At 38.6% G+C, this 23549-nt stretch overlaps 1 protein-coding gene across 2 annotated transcripts in view; it reads left to right on the forward strand.

Moving 5' to 3' along the window:
* LOC127624105 (DBH-like monooxygenase protein 1 homolog) overlaps positions 1-21334 on the forward strand; it is a 39701-nt gene extending 18367 nt beyond the window's left edge. Inside the window, exons 5-12 of one of the 2 annotated variants that reach the window (XM_052098769.1) lie at positions 1243-1422; positions 1686-1788; positions 2433-2599; positions 2747-2938; positions 7036-7095; positions 8524-8666; positions 13279-13447; positions 18714-21334. In XM_052098769.1, the coding sequence (XP_051954729.1) occupies positions 1243-1422; positions 1686-1788; positions 2433-2599; positions 2747-2938; positions 7036-7095; positions 8524-8666; positions 13279-13447; positions 18714-18875 (1176 nt within the window). In that variant the 3' untranslated portion in view covers positions 18876-21334. The remainder of the gene's footprint in view (positions 1-1242; positions 1423-1685; positions 1789-2432; positions 2600-2746; positions 2939-7035; positions 7096-8523; positions 8667-13278; positions 13448-18713) is intronic. The other variant, XM_052098770.1, reaches the window with a different exon arrangement.
* Positions 21335-23549: the final 2215 nt, after the last annotated feature.

Consider the following 23549-nt stretch of genomic DNA (forward strand, 5'->3'; position numbering starts at 1 on the left):
TGTGTGTGTGTGTGTGTGTGTGTGTTTATGGTTAATTATTAGTTCAGTTGATACCTAATACATTTACAAATATTAGCAAATGTAACCTTATTATAATGTGCTACCAGTAATTCTATTTTATTCTCTTGCTTTTATTTTTTTAGTCTGATTGTTGAGTCTTATTCTTTGTGAATATCTGTAAAGCACTTTGTAAACACTGTTTTATAAGGTGCCATATAAATAGAGCTTTAATTAATTACTTACTTATTATTATAAGTCCAACAATGCACAACCATGCCCATGGTCATAATGCCCAAGATAATGATGATAGTGCAATTATGTAATGGAAGATAAAATGGAAGATAATTGAAGATCTGAATATGTTATTGATGAATGGATCAGACACTAATGCTGCTATTAGTTAGAAATATTGTAGAATGCTACTATAGAATAATTTTTAAATATTGCTACTCATTTGTTAGCTTTTTGGGCCCTCAACAAAATGACTCCCCATTTGTAATTAACAGGAGGTGGAAGAGAAATAAAGGAATGTTTGAATATTTATTCAGCCACTGTTTGGTCCTGGGTCCCACTGCTTCAGGCAGAGGCCCTTGAAAGAGAGGCACACAGATCACTCTGTTGGAAATAATTTTATTTAGAATTCCAGTTCCGACAGAAGAAACCCACTGTGAAGAGAAAATAAATCTAAAATCCCCTACTTCCTATTGCAGAGATATCTGAGCTACTTTTAGCTCACACAACAATCCACACACCCACCCACATACAGACCTACTGTTTTCACACAGTTTTCTTTTAAAGGATCAAAATAGAATAGTTTTAAGCAAGAGGCCACTTTTTGTTAAATCTCTGAGGCTGATTTTTCTTAATCAAAGTTCAGAGCACCATGTGTAATGTAAAGTGCTGTTTTCGATTATATAACATAATGTATCTTGAATCAATGTAAAATGATTCCAGATTTTATTTTATTTCATTGCTTCCAACGAATTTACAATGACACGTTTGCTACAGTGTGTATATATATATATATATATATATATATATATATATATATATATATATATATATATATATATATATATATATATGCATTCTGTCCCATTGTGACTTTGTGGCACTTTAACTCAGAAACACATTTTGAGTTTTAGAAATCCCTTTTTAATTTAGTGCTGAAAACTCAAAATTAGTTTTTGAGTCAAGGACCTATATATATTTATTTTAATCTCTTATCTTTGTTGCTTTCAGATAGAGCCATTGATACAGAAGGGTCATGAGAATCTGGTCCATCACATTCTGCTTTACCAGTGTGACAGCAATCTAAACAAGAGTGAGATCAACTGGGGACATGAATGCTACCATCCAAATATGCCAGACTCCTTCTTCACATGTGAAACCGTTGTGTTTGCCTGGGCCATTGGAGGCGAGGTGGTCTTACTTTTGTATTTAAAATTTCATAAGCTGTGAAAAACACACACAGAATATTTGTATACAGCTGAAGGACATGGTGGATTATTACAGTATGTTGCAATTTAACAGTTTTAACATGTAATCTTTTTTCTGTGATCCTTGCTTTATTTTTCTCTACTATTTAACAGTTAATTTCACACTTCTTACAAGTTGTTAAAGATTTGGGTCTTGATTGAAAATAGCTGTTTTATTTTACTTTATTTTATTTATATCCATTGTAGGGCTTCACATATCCTCCACATGTTGGAATGTCTATAGGAACCTCAATAGACCCAGTTTATGTTCAGATGGAGATTCATTTTGACAACCCGTCTTTACAAAGAGGTACCATATGTTATATCTGTTATATACTGTATGTACAGTAACATTGTAACAGTTTAAGGCCAAACCCAACACTGTCCAGCAAATATAGTATGTTATATTTAAACATGTTAATTGATTTTTGTACTCCTTAAGATGAAGACTCCTTATAAAAACTGTTTTATTCACATGGAGAGCCCCTCCTGGTGGCTGCCATTTTAGGATCACATGATCATCTAAATACTACTCACCTAATCTCAGTAACTGCCTTGTTATTGGACACTTTCACTCATGGATTAAATTATACATTGCTGATGAATTGTGAGTTTCTATAATAGCATCGCTTACTGAAAAATATTGCATTTCAATGATGCTGCATCAATGTCGCTAGATGTCAGTATAAGTCCAAGATGACATAAACAAAACATTACTGAGTGCACCTTAAAATTTATGTTTGAATTTAACAACAACAACAACAAATTGCCTTGAGTTTTATTTATTGGTTATTGTATTTATGGGCATTGTGTGTTGGAAATAATCAGTATAGTTGTCATGGTATATTAAAGTCATTGTCAGCCAAGCAGTAATGAAGATAACAATCATACAGCTTTTCTGTAATGGTTACGCCACAAACTTCAAAGTTGCTCAGAGTATTGTTCTCACCACAGGGATAGTTGACAGCTCAGGCCTTCGTCTGTACTATAGCCCCAGCTTGAGGCGCTATGATGCCGGGGTCATCGAGACAGGAGTGTGGGTCAGTCTCTACCACATGTTGCCCCCAGGCATGCAGGATTATATTACAGAAGGGCACTGCACTCAGGAGTGTCTTCAGGAGGTGGGACAGCAAAAACACATCAACTATTGTCTTCACAATCCATTTACACTTTATTAGATTCAATTGTATTGGTAAATTATGCAATACCTGGACCGAAAAGGAGCATAACTTACTGTATTTCTGTCTCTCTCTTTCCCTTGTTTTAAGTCATTGGACAGTGAGATGCCCAGTGGAGTGAATGTGTTTGCAGTTCTGCTCCACGCTCACCTGGCGGGTCGGGCTATCAGGACTCGACATTTCCGGCAGCATGTTGAGCTGCAGCCGCTGGCCTCAGATGACCAGTTTGATTTCAACTTTCAGGAGTTCCAGCCGCTCAGCCAGGAGAGGCTCATCTTGCCTGTCAGTCAGAGTTAATTTCATTTTCAAAGATTCATTATGGCTTAGGGCCTAATGTGTCCATTATGACTCTAAAGTGAATGATTAGCTTTGGCTTTAATCACTTACTCTCCTTAGCTCCATCTGAGGGTCAACGTGAAGTGTTTCATCTTAAAGGGATAGTTCACCCAAAAATGACAATTCTCACATAATTTACTCACCCTCATACCATCCCAGATGTGTATGACTTTCTTTCTTGTGCTGAACACAAACAAAGATTTTTAGAACTATATCTCAGCTTTGTAGGTGCATACAATGCAAGTGAATTGTGATCAGACCTTTGTAGCTCCAAAAATCACATGTTCTGCTGAAAAAAGAAAGCCATACTCATATGGGGTGGCGAGTGAATGAATAATTCTTTCTGTACTAAATTAAAGGTTGTAAATTACTGCTTTCAGTAATGTAAATTTTTATGTTGCTTTGACTGATCTTTCAAAGCTTTTTAATTTTTTGGAGGTAACCCCCCAATAATCAAAACAAGCAAGTACAACCCCCAATATTTATACTGTGATCAATGAAAACATGTAAATGCTTCAGGTAGCAACCCCCATACACCCCCCCACCCAACCCCCCACAGGCCCACAGGCAAGATGTGACTCATACATGAGTTGTGACTTGTTAAACGATTCTGTGATAAGAATCTGAGAGATTCTTACAGTTTATATTCAAATGGCTTTTAATCGCCTATTCTGTTTGGCTACCCAATAGTGTATGCATGAACCAATGTAACAGATAAGCAAATACTGTTTTGTAATGCAGTTCCCTGTCAAAAAGCTACACTTATGATGCTGCGCTGAGTTAGCACTTTGGGAACAACTTTAGGTGTGACCAGCTGTGAATATGTGTGCAACACGTCAATTTGACCGGAATGTATAGCCTCATTGGATGCACCTGTAGCAGGGCTATAAATAGATGCATCACAGGTGCATTGTCAGATCTTTTGTCTTCAGATCACTCTGTGTGTGTGTTCTTCTTGAGCCTGTCAGAAACTTTCTACTTTCCTCTGCTAGGAGTTAGATTTTGTTAGGCAGTGCGGAAATATCTTTCTCTTCTTTCTCTAAAAAAAGAAAATAAAAAGAAAATGACTGAATGACAGAGCAAGCGCTGTGTATTCCCTTGTCTACGCTCTATAGCTGAGAGGGACACACATCAGTTTTGCTTTGTATGTTTGGGGGAAGAGCATGCTGCTCTCACGTTGGGGCGGGGCGGGTGCGAGCATTGCGATCTGCGATCTGCAAGAGGAGAGAGCTTCGCACTCCTCTTGCTTACTTCCGAGAGTCAGCGCCCACACTTCAGTCGTGGGGCTCTCATATGGATCTGGCTGAGGAGCGAGAGACGGGTCCGTCCCTATCGCTCGCTCTCTCCCCAGATCCAGCTGGTCCTTCCCGTGATCCTGAAGTGCGCTCCGGCGCCTCTTCGGTTCATGAGGGGGACCTTGAATCTCTTAAGTATGCAGACTTTGAGTTACCCACCTCCGAGCATTCCGGGCATGATAATAAATCATTGGAAGAATTACTCGAGGTGATTACTCGTGCGGTGGCCAGGCACTCACCACGCAAACAAGAGACCCCCAAACGCTCCAAGTTGGAGGACAGATTTCTGTAATACCCATCTCAGAGAAACCGGCAGCGTGGAAACTTCTGCCAGGTATTTCTATGTGGGTCCTAAGAACAGTAGAAAAAGGCTACAGAATTAAATTCGCTCGCCACCCTCAACGGCGTGGTTTCCACTACCGTGAAACCGGAGCAGGCATGTCTACTGTGGAAAGAACTGCAAAATATCTTGGTCAAAGGGGCCATAGAACGTGTTCCCCTTCCCGAGAAAGAGTCAGGTTATTACAGCAAATACATCCTGGTTTCATATAGAAAATTTACAACAGCACAGGAAGTTCCTGAAGTTTGCTTTTGGGGGCGAAGCCTTCCAATATCGGGTTCTTCCGTTCGGCCTAGCACTATCACGCCGCACATTTACGAAATGCATGGATGCAGCACTGGATCCTTTGCAACTCCGGGGCATCTGCATTCTGAATTACATAGACGACTGGCTGATACTAGCACAGTCTCAAGAACTGTCAGTTCAGCACAGGGATATTGTCTTAGCTCATCTGGTTTCTCTGGGTCTGAGACTCAACGTCAAAAAGAGCATTCTCTCTCCCACTCAGGGAATTACCTATCTGGGAGTTATATGGAATTCGAGCACAAATGTCTCCCGCTCGAATCATGTCCATTCAGAACACCCTGAGCAAAGTCAGGCTAGACCAAGGTTGCACTGTTTGTCAGTATCAACGAATACTAGGTCTCATGGTGTCTGTGTCCCTGGTGATCCCTATGGGCCTTCTGCACATGAGACCATTTCATTTGTGGCTAAAAGCCATAGGATTTCATCCAAGGGCCACCCCCTAAGGCTGATAAGGGTTACGCGCTGTGCGCTTCGTTCTTGGAGATAATGTCTCTCCTCGACGACTCGCCTTGGGCGATTCCGGACAGGAGGGACCTTCTGTCTCAGGAACAGGGGACAATATTTCATCCCCGGCCCGAGCTGTGGAACCTTCATGTTTGGCCCCTGAAGGCTACCAACTGAGGGACACTGGGTTTTCACTTGAAGTTATCGAGACCATTCTAAGTGCTAGGGCTCCCTCTACTAGAATATGTTATGCCAATAAATGGGGTGTCTTTGAAAGATGGTGCAGTGCACATAATGCAGATCCACGTAACTGCCAGATTGCTTCAGTTCTGGACTTTCTGCAGGAAAAATTGTAAGCAGGTACTCTCTGGGTCTATGTGGAAACCATTTCGGCTTGCCACACCTTGATTGACGGGGTGCCGTTGGGGAGACATCCTCTACTCGCTCGCTTCATTCGTGGAGCTATGCAACTGAGGCCTCCTGCTAGGACCAGGACCCCTTCATGGGACTTAGCAATAGTCCTTGAGGGTCTGGTTGAGACCTCCTTCGAACCTCTAGAGTCAGCGTCTGATAAACTTCTGACTCTTAAGACTCTTAAGTTTTTCTTATGGCAATCACCTCTCTAAAAAGAATTGGGGATCTAGAGGCTCTGTCTGTCTTGCCAGCCTGCTTAGATTTTGCCCCAGGAATGGCTAAAGCAATTTTGCACCCTCACCCTGACTACCTGCCTAAGGTTCCTTTCTCCACTTTTCATACGGTCACACTCGAAGCCTTCTGCTCCCCGCCGTTTACAACGCCAGAGCAGGAAAGACTTCACAGACTTTGTCCTGTCCGTGCCCTTCAGACTTATGTCCACTGCACTAGCCAGTGGCGTAAGTCAGGGCAACTATTCGATTGCCATGGGGGCCGCAACAGGGGGGGCAGCCGCCACCAAACAGACTATGTGGCATTGGATGAGGGACGCTATTGCCCTGGCCTACGAGGCGCGTGGTCAAGCTTCGCCAGTAGGTATCAGGGCTCACTCTACCAGAGGGGTCGCCTCCTCTAAAGCCTTGGCTAGAGGTGTAGATGTGGCAGGCTGGTCCTCTCCGCACACATTCATAAGATTTTATAGTTTGGTAACTACTCCGGGCTCTTATGTCCATGAGTCAACATCACAAGCTCATGTCTGAGACCTCTCGCACTCTTGTGAGCACACTACACAACCGTAAGGGGTCCGGACATCCACAGTGCGGTGCCGTGGGTATTCTCGTTCCCAAAGCGCTAACTCAGCGCAGCATCATAAGTGTAGCTTTTTGACAGGGAACGTCTGGGGTTACTTAACTGTAACCCCTGTTCCCTGATAAAAGCAGAACGAGATGCTGCGCTTCATTGCCACACTGGGATGCCCCAGGACTGCTCTTCAGACAAAATACCTGACGATGCTCCTGTGACGCATCCATTTATAGCCCTGCTACAGGTGCATCCAATGATGTTATAAATTCCGGTCAATTTTCATTGAGGTGTTGCACACATATTCATAGCTGGTCACAAGTTGTTCCCAAAGCGCTAACTCAGCGCAGCATCTCGTTCCACTTTTATCAGGGAACAGGGGTTACAGTTAAGTATCCAGAGACGTTTTCATATCTGAGCTAACCTACATCTTTTTCTGTCACCAGGGGGACTCTCTAATCACAGAATGTAGATATAACACTAAAGGCAGAATTAATATGACTTGGGTAAGATTAAAGCTCATGAAGCCATATTTGTTTTTACAAACAACAATCATATAAATTGTCACATTTCATTGACTATATTTTATTGTAAATTACTAAAAGAAAGTTTGGTCACACTTTATATTAGGTGGCCTTAACTACTATGTACTAACATTAAATATATACAAGACTATGCATGTACTGTGTAACTGCATGTTGTTCTGCAAAATTCCCACAATTGCTGCTACTGAGGTTGAGGTGCAGGTAGGTTTAGGAGTAATAGTAAGGTTAGGGTTAGGATTAGGGTTAGAGTTAGGTTAGGGGTAAAGTTAACAGTGTAACTACAAATATAATTAAATGCAAGTACTTCAAATGTAATTACAATGTAACAACGTGTACGTGTTTCACATGGTTAAGTACATAGTAGTTAAGGCCACCTAATATAATGTGGGTCCAAATGTTTTAATCACACTAGTCCTGGTCATTACCATTTTTCAAACATTTCCCAAGACTTAGAATTTTAAAGCTGAATTTGTAAATATGTGAAAAGCTTGGTAATATATAATTAGAACCATGTATTAGTCAGAATCACAACAAGGGCTTGGGATGTTTTTGTCCAACCAACTTATAAAAGTCTGCACGCTCTTGGCCAAACAGTGTGTCTGCAAACAGCTGAGAGGAGATGGAGCCAACCTCTGACATTTATCCCCGCACATACAGCCAGTGAGCTGCTCTTCTGACAGACTGAGCTGCTTTCTCTCTGTAGACATTCCACAATCCATAAACATTAGGGCCAATTCAATGGTGTTTTGGATTCAGATTTGAGAGCTCAAGATATATTTGCTTGTCGGTTCAGCTTTGTTCCGTATATAACATAATTTGTCACAGGCCTCTGGCTGTAATAGTGCTTTAGATCAGTGGTTTTCATCTGGTGAGTCGTGACACAAAAATGGGATGCAGGTCTGTTCTGATAGGGTTGCAAACATTAGGGAGAAACTATACTAAATGCAAAACAAAGCATATTATCATGCACATGATATTAAAATAAAAAGGCTTATCCACTGTTAAAAGGGAGGAAAGAACACTTCCCATATTTTTAGTTGACATCAAAGGGGTGCATTGCATTCAATCAAACTCTACAATATTCAAATTAATCTGTCACTTGGTAGTAGTTATCCAAATTAGACAGAAACCAACATGGACAGTTTGTGTGACATGCCTCAATTCTCAAAAATCATAGACAAATCTTTCAAGGGAATAGAAAATAAAACCAAGACTACATAAATATGGGTCATGGGTTTGGTGTTGTGTGGGGTCACCAATTTATGTCCAATAATGTGTTGATGTCCAATTAAAAAAAAAAAAAAATTGAGAACCACTGCTTTAGATGCTTAATTTTGATGTAGTGTTTCAAGGTCTTGACCCCATTTATGTGGAATCTCTTTTCTACAGGGAGGTCTTAGCACACGGGATGAGATGTGTTTATCATATCTGCTGTACTACCCGAGGGTCAACCTAGCCAGGTGTGAGAGTTTACCAGAAATCACCGGCCAGCTCAAATTTATTGGAGTTAAAGAGATCCAGGAACCTGTCACGTAAGTTGAAAAACTCCATCACTTTTGCACACTCAAGAATAAGGATATGTAAATTATATGTTTTGCAACTGTTTTGTACTGTCTGCAATTATTGCATTTCATTTGTATTGAAAGAGCATTCTTGAAAACCTAAATATTCCCTCTCTCTCTCTCGCTCTCTCGCTACACCACTTTCAGATAACTGTAAAATCTGAGATCATGGTAGTGGAAAACAGGCAGAATTCTAAAAAAATAAGAAATACCAGTATAACAGCCAGTATGACAAGGACTGACAAGGACTGAATCCTAAAGTCATGAGACGCATACAACAATTGAAAAGAGAAAAAGGAAAGTGTGAAGGATTGGGAGAACAAAAACGAGGGAAGGAATGATCAAGGGGGGGAAATGTGAGCAAGTTCACTTCAGTGGAACATACTTGTAAAGTACTTTGAAATGGGAGGCCTTTCAATGTCAGCTTAGTTCACACAAGTGTAGCATCATCATCAGAGACCCGTATGAACTCAAGACAGATTGATTAATGGCCCATAGGAATGATTGGGTGATCAAATGAGCATCAGTGTTTTCAGTTATCATGCAATTGTTTTTGCTCTTATGTCAGCGCAAGAGCTTTACTAGAAGATATGACATCTTGCTTCCATCATTGCATCAGAAAGTACAAACTGTTTGTCTGACCAACTGAAACATCTGGTATGGTCATTGTAAAATGTGTCTCCTTCCAAAGAGGCTCAAGAGAGCAAAAGAGCTGAAAGAAAGTGTGTTCTGACAGATTGTATTAAATCTAGTTTGTTCCAGTTGCATGTTGAGATAAAAATAAAATTCATTAATTATCTCACCCTCATGTTGTTTCAAAACCATCTGACTTTCATTCTTCTGTGGAACACAAAAGGAAATGTTTGGCAGAATGAAAGCCTCAGTCACCATTCACTTTCATTGTTTGCAGCATTTGAAATAAACTTTTTTGGCTCACCAGCCACTGTGGCTAGTAGTTTCCAAGGTCAGTATCCACTCAGCATTTTCACTAGTCAAAATCCCCTGCCCCACAAAAAGTGATGAAGTTAAGTGTAGACTGTATCTACATGCATTTTTTAGGACATATTATTAGAACATGAATTATATTAGTTTAGCAGGACACAGGCCTAATGATTTAAGTCACCTTTAAGATTTGTGAAGGCAAACACATCAACCTAAATGTTTCCCTCTCTCTCTCTCTCTCTCTCTCTCTCTCTCTACACCACTTTCAGATAACAGTAAAAATGTAGATCATGGTAGTGGAAAACAAGCAGAATTCTAACAAATTTAAAATACCAGCATAACAGCCTTTGATAAGGACTGACTCCTAAAGTTATTCGTTGGTATTGAGAGATAGTGTTGGGTTTGAGTCCACCTCAGTCGAGTCCGAGTCAAGTCCGAGTCTTTAAACAATCAAGTCTGAGTCCAAAAGGGGATGAGTCAGACTTAAGATCGAGTCCATAACAGGCCGAGTCAAAGTCAAGTCCGAATTAATCTGTTCAAGAATATGAATTAAAATTGTAACATCAATATTTTAAGCTTATTTGAACCTTCACAACTAAGAAAAACTATTTGTCAATATAAATTCAAAAAACCAAATTAGTATCCGCTTAATATCCTGCTGATCATATTTCAAAGTGGTTTCAGAATAAAAGCATTTGCTTTAGGTGTATGAAGACAAAACTGTCCTTCAACACATTTGCATTCTGTTGACATTTCAATTATTTGTTGCTTTTCCCCTCCACTCAAACAAATACCAAAGAAAGTGAAGGTTGAGTTAGTCATTACAACTAGAGTTATTATTATTTCACATTTTTATTTAGTTATTATTTCTACTTAATTTTCAATTTTTTCCATTCAATTTAGTTTAGCTTTATCAAAAAAGTATGGGTGAAATGTAATTTGTTTAATACAATACACAATAAATGGTAATATAAAAAAATAATAATGGCCATAAAATTAAATACAACAACATAAAATAAAAACAGAAAAGGTCTGATACCATTAAAAAATATATTTATATACTACAGTAATACACCTTTCAGAGGTACACATTGTTCCAAGACCAGAGATGTATTACAGTCTTCTCTGTAGCACTACTGTACTGCTGATGTTTTGTATAGATTTCTTTCACTGGTTTGTGTAGAGAGAGGGAGAGGGGGACAGAGAGAGATGTGTGTTTGTTTATATGTCCACACATGCTTGTTTGTGATTTTGCGTGTGAGCAGGCAAGCATGCGTGTGTGTTTTGGATGGAGGTGGGGGTGTGTACATCTAAAATGAGGAACATCTGAAGAGCCCTGCTGGTAGAGAGTGTTTATTCTACCCCTGAGGCTCAGATCAGTATTGTGCTCAGATGCTGGAATAAGGAAATAGACCTGGCAACTTTAAACAGATTTGGTTTCAAAGCTCTCCCCCTGAGCACCCTTTGTCTTTCTATCTGCCTCTCTTTATCTGTTCTGCACACATACACATCTATAAAGCTCACTGAAGGGCTGTTGTTTCCCCAAAAGTATCTTTGATCAGTGAGTAAATTCTTGCCACTTAAACCATCATAAATAATATGAGGAATAAGGTAAGCAATGACATAATTTATAGGTTTCATATCACTTTAAATTTGGAATCCTTATCTAAGTAGCACAGAAGCAAAAACTTTTATATATATAAATTAAAAATCGTGTTTTTTAATTTTTTGTGTGTGGTGGAAGTGGTTTGTTTATTATCTGTTTAGATTAGCATAGTTTTAAATGTAACATTCTGTATTTTATATTAAATATGAATATCAATGTATAATATTGAATGTCTGGGTCTAGGACAAAGCTAAATCATTAAAATGTCATCTATATATATAAAAGGCATTTAAAAACTCCCAAAAATAAATGGTGAAGGTGTGGTAAAAAAGTTGAAATTTGTTAGGACACGATATATATATATATATATATAATAAGATATATATATATATAATACAGTGCAAAAGTATTCAGAGCGTTTCACTTTTTCCACATTTTGTTATGTTACAGCCTTATTCCAACATGGATTAAATTCATTATTTTCCTGAAAATTCTACAAACAATACCCCATAATGACAACATGAGAGAAGTTTGTTTGAAATATTTGCAAATGTATTAAAAATAAAAAAAATACCACTGATCATCCTTGAGATTGTATCGAGGCACAGATCTGGGGAAGGGTACAGAAAAATGTCTGCAGCATTGAAGGTCCCAATAAGCACAGTGGCCTCCATCATGCGTAAATGGAAGAAGTTTGGAACCACCTGGACTCTTCCTAGTGCTGGCCGCCCAGCCAAACTGAGTGATCGAGAGAGAAGGGCCTTAGTCAGGGAGGTGACCAAGAACCCAAATACTCTCTGTAAATAAGCATGAAATACTCTCTGACAGAGCTCCAGCATTTCTCTGTGGAGAGAGGAAAACCTTCCAGAAGAACAACCATCTCTGCAGCACTCCACCAATCAGGCCTGTATGGTAGAGTGACCAGACGGAAGCCACTCCTCAGTAAAAGGCACATGACAGCCTGCATGGAGTTTGCCAAAAGGCACCTGAAGGACTCTCAGACCATGAGAAACAAAATTCTGATTAAACAAATATTGAACTCTTTGGCCTGAATAACAAGCGTTATGTCTGAGCAAAACCAGGCACTGCTCACAACCTGGCCAATACCATCCCTACAGTGAAGCATGGTGGTGGTAGCATCATGCTGTGGGGATGTTTTTCAGTGGCAGGAACTGGGAGACTAGTCAGGATCGAGGGAAAGATGAATGCAATGTACAGAAACATCCTTGATGAAAACCTGCTCCAGAGCGCTCTGGACCTCAGACTGGGGTGAAGTTCATCTTCCAACAGGACAACGACCCTAAGCACACAGCCAAGATTACAAAGGAGTGGCTACGGGACAACTCTGTGAATGTCCTTGAGTGGCCCAGCCAGAGCCCAGACTTGAACCTGATAGAACATCTCTGGAGAGATCTGAAAATGGCTGTGCACCGACGCTCCCCATCCAACCTGATGGAGCTTGAGAGGTCCTGTAAAGAAGAATGGGAGAAACTGGCCAAAAATAGGTGTGCCAAACTTATAGCATCATACACAAAAAGACTTGAGGCTGTAATTGGTGCCAAAAAAGCTCAAAGTCTGTGAATACTTATATTCATGTGATTTTTTTTTTTTTTTTTTCATTTTTAATTAGTAATAAATTTGCAAAGATTTGAAACAAACTTCTTTCATGTTGTCATTATGGGGTATTGTTTGTAGAATTTTGAGGAAAATAATGCAATCGAACAAATAATTTAATCCATTTTGGAATAAGAATGTGAAGTGAAGTGCTGTGAATACTTTCCGGAAGGACTGTATATATATATATATATATATATATATATATATATATATATATATATATATATATATATATATATATATATTTTTTTTTTTTTTTTTACTTTTTACCGTTATATGTATAAAAGTTTATTAAGACTATGTCTTTGAAAATAAGGAATATTTATCTATGTTGGTTAATGTAACTTTGTAAACCAGAATATGATGTTAACTAAATGTACATACCACATCAATAATCCAAAGCCATCTCTTTTGCAGAACCTGGCCCTTTGTGATAAAGAGTCCTAAGAAATACAGCAACCTTTCTTTCATGGAGGCCATGGATAAATACAGGTGGACGAAGAAGAGAGGGAAGGTGTTCAATGAGGTTGTAAGGAAACTCCCCATGAATGTTCGCTGCTCCAAGATGGGCCAGGATGAGTGGTCGGTAAGTGGAAGCACATCATTAATTCTAATAGTCTGGATGTGTTAGCAGACATAATGTACAGTAGCTTACCTTTTTATAGAATGCACTAAGGTCTCAAAAATAAGACCAGTGGGAGAGAGTTTTGGGACCGTTGGTGGAATTGTAACTTGACATGTTTAGACAGGGCTGTGTCACTATATAATTAATAATGTATGTCTTTTTTTTCTCCTTGCAAATATTAACATTTACTTTTTTTGTCATATATTTTGTACATAGTTGGTTCAAATTCTTTTTAAATATGTCAACGATTTGTTCATTTTTTTCAGACATACTGTATGAAAGCATCAATTAGAATGGGTTGAAAATATTTAAATCTCTGTACAGCATCAATTTCTAGCAAAAGCGTGTTTATAAATGTATAGCTGTCATTGCAGATTGATCACACTGAATTCGGCAACTTCTATGTCAGATTCCAATACCAGTTCCAGCTGACATTTACATAGCTTTCAGGTTAAACCCATACAAATCTAAATTCTGATTTAGCACAAATTTTTTTTATAAAAATGTGGGCCTACATAAAAAATCTGTTGTCCTTTATGCAAAACGTAATTCCCTTAAATAATTTATTTATAATTATATCATTTGAATAAGCTATGTATATATATTCCCAAACAAAATTAACTATTATATATATGTTATTTTCCATATATCAGATTTCTGTATGGGAAGGATTATTAAATACCTTTTAAATTACACAGTAAATAAGCATGAAATACTTATATTTTTGTAAGTTTATATTAAAATTGTTTATTAAATCACATCAAAGACACATTAGGTGTATGCATTGTATTATAATTATTATTTTTACATTGCTTCATACTAGAGATCGACCAATATTGATTATTTAATTTTTAAACCGATACGATGTCGATTATTTGAATGTTTACATATCCGATAACCGATATGCAGAACCGATTTTTTCATAAATGTTATATATTTTTTATTTCAGCTTTATTTTATAGAGAAAATATTCAACATAGAAAAAAGTTAAAAGTTAATCAACTCATTAAAGGAGGTTCGGGAGGAGCATGTTCATTTTAATCTGACAAATCACAGCTCGTGAGCAACTCTCATGTCTCCTGACAAGAGAGTCTTTCCAGCATTTTGCCCCGCCCATTGCCCACGAATAGACCCAGGCAGTCGGATCATAGGATACAACTTCGCTACAAAGCATTCGGCTTCACCAGAGCTGTTCTTCCAGTTCATCATTCATCCTAGATAATTTCTTGCTGTTCACACCTGTTGCTATGCAAAGCATTTCCTATGCAAGACGTATATTGTACAGCAGGTGGCAGTCATACTCCTAAGGAGCAAATGACCACAAGTGAATCCTTCAATAATGATTGCATGTCCATGCATCAGAATGCAGTACAGAGCCAAATCTCTTATTTCTCAGATCATTTTATGCTGTTTATTTAGCATTGAATATTAAGATGTACTGTATTACCCAGCACATTTCTCCTGCATTCCCGTATGCATTGTAAAGCTGCAACTCTCTTTCATATATCATTTATCCTTCTGGTCACATTTTTTCTAATTGTTACTAGTATTTATCTTATCTTCTCTCTCTCTCTCTCTAGACTCATGTCCCCGAAATGTCAACTGCATGCTTTTCCCTCTAATACCCCTCTACAAGTGCAGCCCACACTCCAGTGGCCGTGGATCTAAATTCTCACAGATTTCTAAGGGTTATGAAATGTGTATAAGTTTCACCTAAATTTTTATATTTTGATGTTTCTAAAGAAATTCCAATATTACTTTCCGCAGGTCTCTACAAGAGCCCATCTAAAATCCCTTCAAAGGGATTGTTCACTGGTTTTCCTCTTGCTTTGCAAAGACTTCACGGTTACCTTCCAAGAAGTCAAAGACGGCAAACATTTAAAGCTGCTAGAAAGCACAACAGTGGTGCACTGCACAAGCACTGCATTCATGGGCTTGTTTTCCTCTTATCAAAGTCTGGGAGCATAGCTCATAAATATATATACAACATTGCAAACCACAACCCTGCAAAGTTCTGTACTCGCCGCCACCTGCTATTCGAATGCAGTGTGGGCTTTTCTGTTTGGACGCAGTGTGATCCTACGCAATTTGGGTGACAGGTTCTCCCGTTCGATTGCAGAATGAGCTCTCCCGTTCAAGTGCAGTGGTGGTGCAGTAATCTTAAAAGCCTTTTAGCTTTTCCCGTTAACCTTCACTTTGGCATTTCCATTGCTCATGGTTGAAATGAGCCTGACACACAATAAGGTGTGCCTAAATGTGATAAAAACATGCGTGCCCTATTTGATACTGCAGCCATAGTGCCCCACCAGATAATGTGCTGTAGTGCCCACCCACGCTTGATACTGCTGAAGCATTACCCGCATACTCTTGATAATGCCACAGCAGCACCCCTTGCGCATTTTGATACTGCCGCAGCGTGCCCTGCCATGACAAATGTAATAATGTTGTTTTATATAGATATATATTTAAATCAGTGTCCTCCCATTCGAATCACAGTAAGAGCCCTCCTGTTCAAATGCTATGTGAGCCCACCCATGATTACTCGTATGGTGGGCTCTCACTTTCAAAGTGCCGAGTGGGCTTTTCCATACTGATGCAGAGTGGACTCGCGTTCGGATGCAAGCTGGGCTTAACCGTTCGAATTCCGCTAGTCAAAATAGAGCAGTCTCCCGTTTGAACGGAGCATGAGCCAACTCTCTTATTTTCCCTGTTCGAATGCTGCTAGCTCCACTTTTATGCTTAATGGAGGTCTCCTATACGAATCGCAGTGTAGCCCCCTTGACCAAATGCTACTCTAGCTCATCCACGTCCTCATATCATGGGCTCTCCCCTCTGAGGCGATTGATGGGCTTTCCGTTTCAGACACAGAGTGGACCCTGTTCAAACGCATGCAGTCTCCAGTTCTAATTGCAGTGTGATTTTGAACACCGCACGACCAACTCTCATTCTCACTTTCCCTGTTCGATTGTTTGCTGCGCTTACCCGTTCGAATGCCGTGAGCTCTCTCTCTCTCTCTCTATAGAGCAGTCTCCCTTTCAAACGCAGCACAAGCCAACTCTCGTTCTCACCTTGCCTGTGCAAATGCCGTGACCCCATCTACTTCCATGATGAGTGGAGGTCTCCCGTGGTATCGCAATGTAGCCCCTCTCGACCAGCCATCGTACAAGAACGCACCTTCAAACAAACACGTAAAGTGCTCCAGAAGTATCTGCCAAGCCAATTTACCAAATAAAATTGTTGTTGAGGGCTCGCTGTCTTAAATATTTCCTGCCATAGTCATGGTGCCGATCTTTCAGCTTAACACCTTTTTGGGGGGTAATCAGGACTCGAGTCGAGACTCGAGCTCCGAGCCCTCCAGTATAAGGACAGCAAGCCAAATACATTTACTGCTTCAACACAAGATTACATTAACATACAAACTACTGAAATGGAGTTAATTCACAGAGGTTTGGGAGAAGCATGTTAATTTGAATCTGACAAATCACAGCCCCTAAGCAGGAGTATATAAACAGCTGCTTACCTGCTTCCTGTGACACCTCTCCTGACATCCCACCTCCACCCCATCTCCACCTATTTTCTAGATTCATTATCTAAATATGTAAAGTCTTGGGGGATAATCAGAGTCAAGTTTCGAGCTCCGAGCCCTCCAGTATATGGACAGCAAGCCAAATATGCTTACTGCTTCAACACAAGATTACATTAACATACTACCTACTGAATGTTATATTCCAATAATAATCACATACCATGTTTTTGCAATACTTTTACTAGAATGGTGTCATGAGATAATTAATTTCCACAGAGCTGTAATCACGTAAATGATGATTCATTGCAAAATAAAGTTTAATAGTAAATGTTAATATAATTTTGGTAATTTTAAACAAGTGGATCTTGGTAAAAGTTGCACTAGCATACGGTGGCCATTCTGGCATACTGTCAATTATTCCATTGGAATATGAGCATCAACCTGAACAGTACCTTTACACGACTAATAAACACAGCCAAAAGAGAATCAAATTAAACCGTCATATTTCAAATATGCACTCATCCAAGGCTCTTCGAGTTTATTGCGAAGTAATGTTACATCTGTGGGACTTTGCAAGATTTGATTTTACATGAGTTTTGCGCTTAAAAGTACACACCAATCATTTATGTAACACATCTCATGAATGGCTGTTACGTTTAATTAAAATGTATAAAAAGTAAAAAAAATAAAAGTTTCTTTACATGTGGACATCCCCCTGCATTGTTTCTTCTCATACGCACTGCTGCAATGGCCGCCTTGCATGCATTTTCAGAAACTCCTGCCAGATTGTGGCAGTTATCGGTGGGTCCGTTATTCCAAAACCGATATCCGATTAAAGAAAAATGCTTGAATATGAGAAAAAAATCGGAAAATCTGATTATCGGTCGATCTCTATTTCATACCTACAAAGAATACAGAAACAAGCAATTTTCATGTTATTTCATCTGTTATATTTTGCCTATTATTTTTATAGTCATCTTTTTTTGAGAATTTGCCATCTGTTTCTTGGTAAATACGACAAGCGTCATGCTGGCACAGAGCTGCCACCTTTAAGAGCAAGCATTCAAGCAGCTTACTAGCACACCGTTTCATGTTTCAAATAATTTCAAGTTGGTCTGATTTGGATGTAACCAAATGTACTGTTGTCTGATTCGGTTAGTTAATTACTGTGCAACTAGTTTCTCCACTTACATCAGTTCGTCCCATTCATAGCAATCTGCGGAGACTCGCTGCGAAGACGAGCACATGAGAGGTGGGGTTTATCACATTGATTAATTTAAAATATTGAGCAAATCAGCGCTAATCGGAGCCAACGTCTCCCCTCACATGACTATTCACCTATATTTGGTGGTTTCATGTTAAATCGACAGCCCAAATATTTTTTTCTAAACCCAAACCCCAACCCTAAACCTAACTGTCAGTGGAGTAAAAATGCGACTTCCGAAGTGTGCTCACTGTTGTATATGTGGACACGAGTCCCGTGTCTCAGAGGCTTTTAGTAGTGCTAGAGAGTGAAAGGTAATCATATTCAAATTGATGCAAAAATGTCATTTACATTTACTTTTGAAGCAACATTTCCTGTGTGATTGTGTTGGTCATGGAGTTACATTATAGCTGCCTTTCCAGCTACTGTTGCAATTATATTTATTTGACCTTATTAACTATTTGTTGAGATTAAGTTTTTCTCTCTTTTTATATCAGATTCAAGGCATGATTGTCTCTTCACCAGAGCTGAAATCAGAGCAGGCGTCTGCTGCTGTTGTGGCCTGCAGAAATAACTCACAGACTCAGTGTGAAGGTTCCCTCTCTCTGCTCCTTACCGTATGCCTCCTGCTCATACTACAGACCTACTTACACCTTTAATGTGTACTGTCATCTCAATGTCCTATATTCCTGTACACACATACCACCCCAATTACTGTCACTGAAGTGGTTATAAACAGCAAAGTGAGACTCATCCTCTGATTCATACACATTAGAGTCCCTTTAGGGTAATAATGATGTATGACTCACCCTTACCTAAATCAAGCTCATCACTTGCATTGAGCACAACTTTGTTGTATTAATGTAGGTTGTAGTCACTTACAGGACCCATTTATACTTATCATGTAATATCCTTTGGTTAATGCTCACTTGAGTCTCTCCCCCTCTTCTAATGAACACCCCTCCGTAGCTGTAAATCATCATAATCTCACAACATAATCTCACCATATTGGCTGTAACAATCTAGAAATCCAGCTCACCATAAATATATTGGAGTCCAAAAGTCTGGAAACACTTTTGAAAATGCTGTTTTAATAATTTAATACAGTTTTTTATGTTAACTGTATAATATTGATTGATTTAGAGCTCAAAAAATGAACATGAATTTCATAATATTTTAGTATTTTGTTGCCCCCTATTGCTTTAATGACAGCATGCAGTCAAGCTGGCATGGATTCCAAGAGTTTGTGCAAAACCTGATGATTCATGTTATCCCAGTATGATTTGAGAATGTTCTAAAGAGCATCTTGTGTGCTTTAATGGAAACAAGGAAATCTGATCTTTTAGACAAAGAACTTAACATGGTCATTGTCACAAATGTTCTTCTTTGATTACTGGCTTAAACCTGTAGAAGTAGTGCATATCTTAAAGGGGTCATGACATACTCTTTTTTTTATAATTGTATTATCTTCCCTGAGGTCTACGTATAATGTTAGTATAGGTTTTTAGCACTAAAACAGTCATAATTTAGTAAGAAGAAAAAGAAAAGTATCTAAAGGAAAGGAACAAACTCTACAAGACCACAACATTTGTAAAACTAAATTTCAGGATTAACATATAACACATATCTAACACTTCTTGTCTGAATATATTAAACTGTTCACACAGAATCATTAACTATCAAACAGTCATGACATGTAATATTAATGAATGAAATTGTTTACTTTGTTTTTGACATCCAGTAGTGTTTTAATTGCTCCATCATTTAATAACAGTGCCTTTGCAAAGGTTGAATCATATTGTGACTGGTTCACAAGCAATCTATGCCGATATTAGCCGAAAACTCATACAATCCATGCTGAAATGTTCTGATTATGAAAACATAATGCAATCCTTGGTGATGTTGAGTGCTTAAACCGGCTTCGACAGGCCAAAACAGAGACGCTGGTCTTCACATCTTCCATGTTCGTTTATACATAACGACATGTGTTTCTCCCAGTCAGTGGTAGCATTTTTAAAAGTTGCACCTGTACAGCTCTTAAACGCGCAGCACATCATAGGTAATGCATCAAAACAATCAAAGAAGTCCATATAGGTGAATGTTTGCAAAAGACTAAAAATTTAAAATAGCACAGATGGCAGCAAAAACATCCAAGATGCCTTCAAACCAACAAGAAACAGTGCAGCTAAATGAAACACAACGGAGGTCTCCTTTTTAGTTTTAGTAACTTGACATTGCGTCTTTTAAAAGTGGCGTGAGATGAACGACAATGGTCAAAGCCATTTTTCTAGTGTAGACAATCATTTAAATCCAGATAGGCACATGAAGTTGTCCTGTGTAAGTCTTCTTTGGATTAATCCCCCATGACATGCCCTCTCTCCTCTTCACCTGTCTGACAGACAGTGAGCACCAGTGGGCGGGCCAAGGGTGCAATGATGAAAGGTAGGTTGATGCCTTCCTGAAGATGTATTTGGTTCTTGTGGCATCACAAGTTCCACAAATTCCAAACTGTCTGTTTCTAAAGCCTGGTTAAAATAAATATTATTTTTCTATTAAGGAGGAAGTTTTCAATTTTGAAACTTACTGTATGTTTTTATAGTGCAATGACCTCTTAAATGTCAAAAGATCAAGGAAAATTTGATTCCTCATGTCATGACACCTTTACTTTTTTTATTTTATTTTACATCATAGCATTTCTTTGTTTAATCATTTTTTAAATCCAACTTAAAACGATTTCCAGGTTTAAGTTATTTTGAATCCATTTTCAGTGTGGACTTTGGTCTTTGTCTAGTTCCTACGGATATCTCATGTCAACCGTATAGTCATCCTTTGCTATTGTAAGAATGAGCACTGTCATACAAACTTCATCAAAAGTGAAATATATTTGAACACTTTTCTCTGACTCTCCCCAACATAGTATTTTTATTAAATGTTACACTGTTAAATCTTCCCTAAAAATTCCCCATCTAACAAATACAAAAGCTTTGAGTCAAGAGCTCTGCTCCTCTCATTATAAGCTAAATGTGTGTTTTATAATGAATGCTGGCATTACATTCAAAACCATAACAGTTTTATACTCTGTATGTCTTTGAAGCAATAAATGTTTGTTTCTTGTAAATATTTGGAGGCTTGCTATTTGAAAAGCTGGATTTTATTTTATATAAAAGGGACAGACTCTGCCATTTTGGATTTCAGATGTATCTTATGGTTTGGGTTTTCTAGGCATAAATCTGTTTATGTTTTGTAAATGTACTTTTCCACAAGTTCTCCCTTTGTGTTAGTAACAGAATAACAAAGTGACTTATATTTACGAATGTTTTTTGTTTGTTTGTTTGTATTTTGCTGCCCAGTTCAGGCTGGTGAAAGAACAGGGTCTGGCATGTCAGTAATTAGCAGTCACTCAGTGCAATTTCACAGAATGTTCCTCAGGGCTAAACAAAGTTAGGGTGATGTGTTTTACAGCCCTTTGAGACTGTTGTCAAATTGTAAGCTGATAGTATATAGCAATGTGATATTTCTGAAAGCTTAAGTTAGTTTTATCCACTGTTTCCACCAGGGTACTGTTCTGAAAATCCACTGTTACTGCCTGGGAGTCCCTGGTACAGCACGGAACACCTTTGCTAAGGCCTTAATGCTCTCTCACTCTCACACACCAACACTGAAAAAATTTGCAAATGTGTGCTTAAGAATGCCACAGAAATGTTCCCTGCTCTCAAACCAAACTTTTTTAGGCTGGCCCCAAGATATCTTTGAAGATCTGCTAGGAGAGTGGTAAGTTTTGTTTCTTGTTTACTGTTTTCAGGGGGTGCTTAACCCAAGATGGCACGAATGAAGTGCAGGCTGTAATACAGAACTGTTGAAAAGATGGAGTATTGTTTCAGGATCGCCAACCTACGAAAGAGCGAGAGAGTGACCGAATGAGGAAAGGAAGTGTGGTCTCTATGATGTTTTTTCCTTCTCTTCAAGAGAGGACAATGTTACAGTGTCAGTCTGTATCTTGTGCCTTTAATACTGGTGTGATTCATGATGTTTAGCTAATACCATATGGAAATCAGCAGCCAGGCATTATAAATACAGATATGCCTCCTAATGAGCCACTGTTGGAGGTTGTGCTGAAAGTGGAGTTTAGGAAAGGAAGTAATTGATGTAAAACCAGGGCAATAGCCTTTGGCTTCAGGCTACGCTTCTTTATCATCAGCTAGAGTCATGAAAATACTTGTCGTTACATTGATTTTCCAAGCTCTATTGTGGGAGAACAGTTCTTCATCAGACACATTGTAACTTCATCCTGGTTGAGCCACAGAAACCACAAAGTATAAGTTCAAACAATTATGTCATTGTTGATCTCCAAATTCCTCAACTAATAGCGGAAACAAGGTTAAATAGAGAGCTTATGTCTTGTATTGTGGCCTGAATTCAGATATTCAGGGTTTTTTGTTGTACTCTTCCAGTCTATCCTGAACTTTAACTGAGGTTTTGATCTATGTAATGGAACATAACAGACACCTGAGAATATATCAGGGTAATGAGAAAGCTGGCACATCCTGTAGTGCCAAGACAACTTCCTGTTGATTATGTTTCCATTTTGACCAAGTCACGGCTGTCAGGCTCTATATAAAGTGCCCTTCAATTGGAGTTGGAAATATCATAATTGCGAGTTCTGAGCACACAGACGATCAAAAAATCTCCACTTTCAATCAGCTCTCTTCTCTCCTAAGAGTTCTTCTTTTTTTGGTTTTGGTCATTTGCATTCTTCATAGTATAAAGTAGACTTAAATATTTATGTTTCTTACCCACACACTATCCCTTGTGAAGACATGAATTTAACCACTGGAGTCATATGGATTCCTTTTATGTTGCCTTTATGTGCTATTTGTACTTTCAAAATACTGTCCACCATTCACTTGCATTGAATGGACCTACAGAGCAGACATATTTTTCCAAATACTTTGTGTTCAGCAAAATAACAAACGTCAGACACATATGGGATGGCATGAGGGTGATTGAAAGATGAGAGACTTTTCATTTTTGGGTGAACTTTCCCTTTATATATATTTTTATATATATATATTTAGTTTGTTTGGCTTGAGAACCTAATATTATTGAAATATTGTTTTATGATACATTTTGAAGATGAAATATGAAGTATTTAAGTTATGTTACTGACAGAAAACCAGAAATGATAGAAGCATTCTGAGGAGCTTCATAAAGTTTCAGATAGTGCTAATTCCCAACATAGCCAGCAGATAGCAATGTTTGCCTGGGATGAAAATCACTCATGGTTCCCTTTTGGCACAGTCATAACTTAACGTTGTATGTTCTTAAGCCATGAC

The sequence above is a fragment of the Xyrauchen texanus genome, chromosome 30 (genome assembly GCF_025860055.1).
Source record: "Xyrauchen texanus isolate HMW12.3.18 chromosome 30, RBS_HiC_50CHRs, whole genome shotgun sequence".
Classification (NCBI taxonomy): Eukaryota; Metazoa; Chordata; class Actinopteri; order Cypriniformes; family Catostomidae; genus Xyrauchen; species Xyrauchen texanus.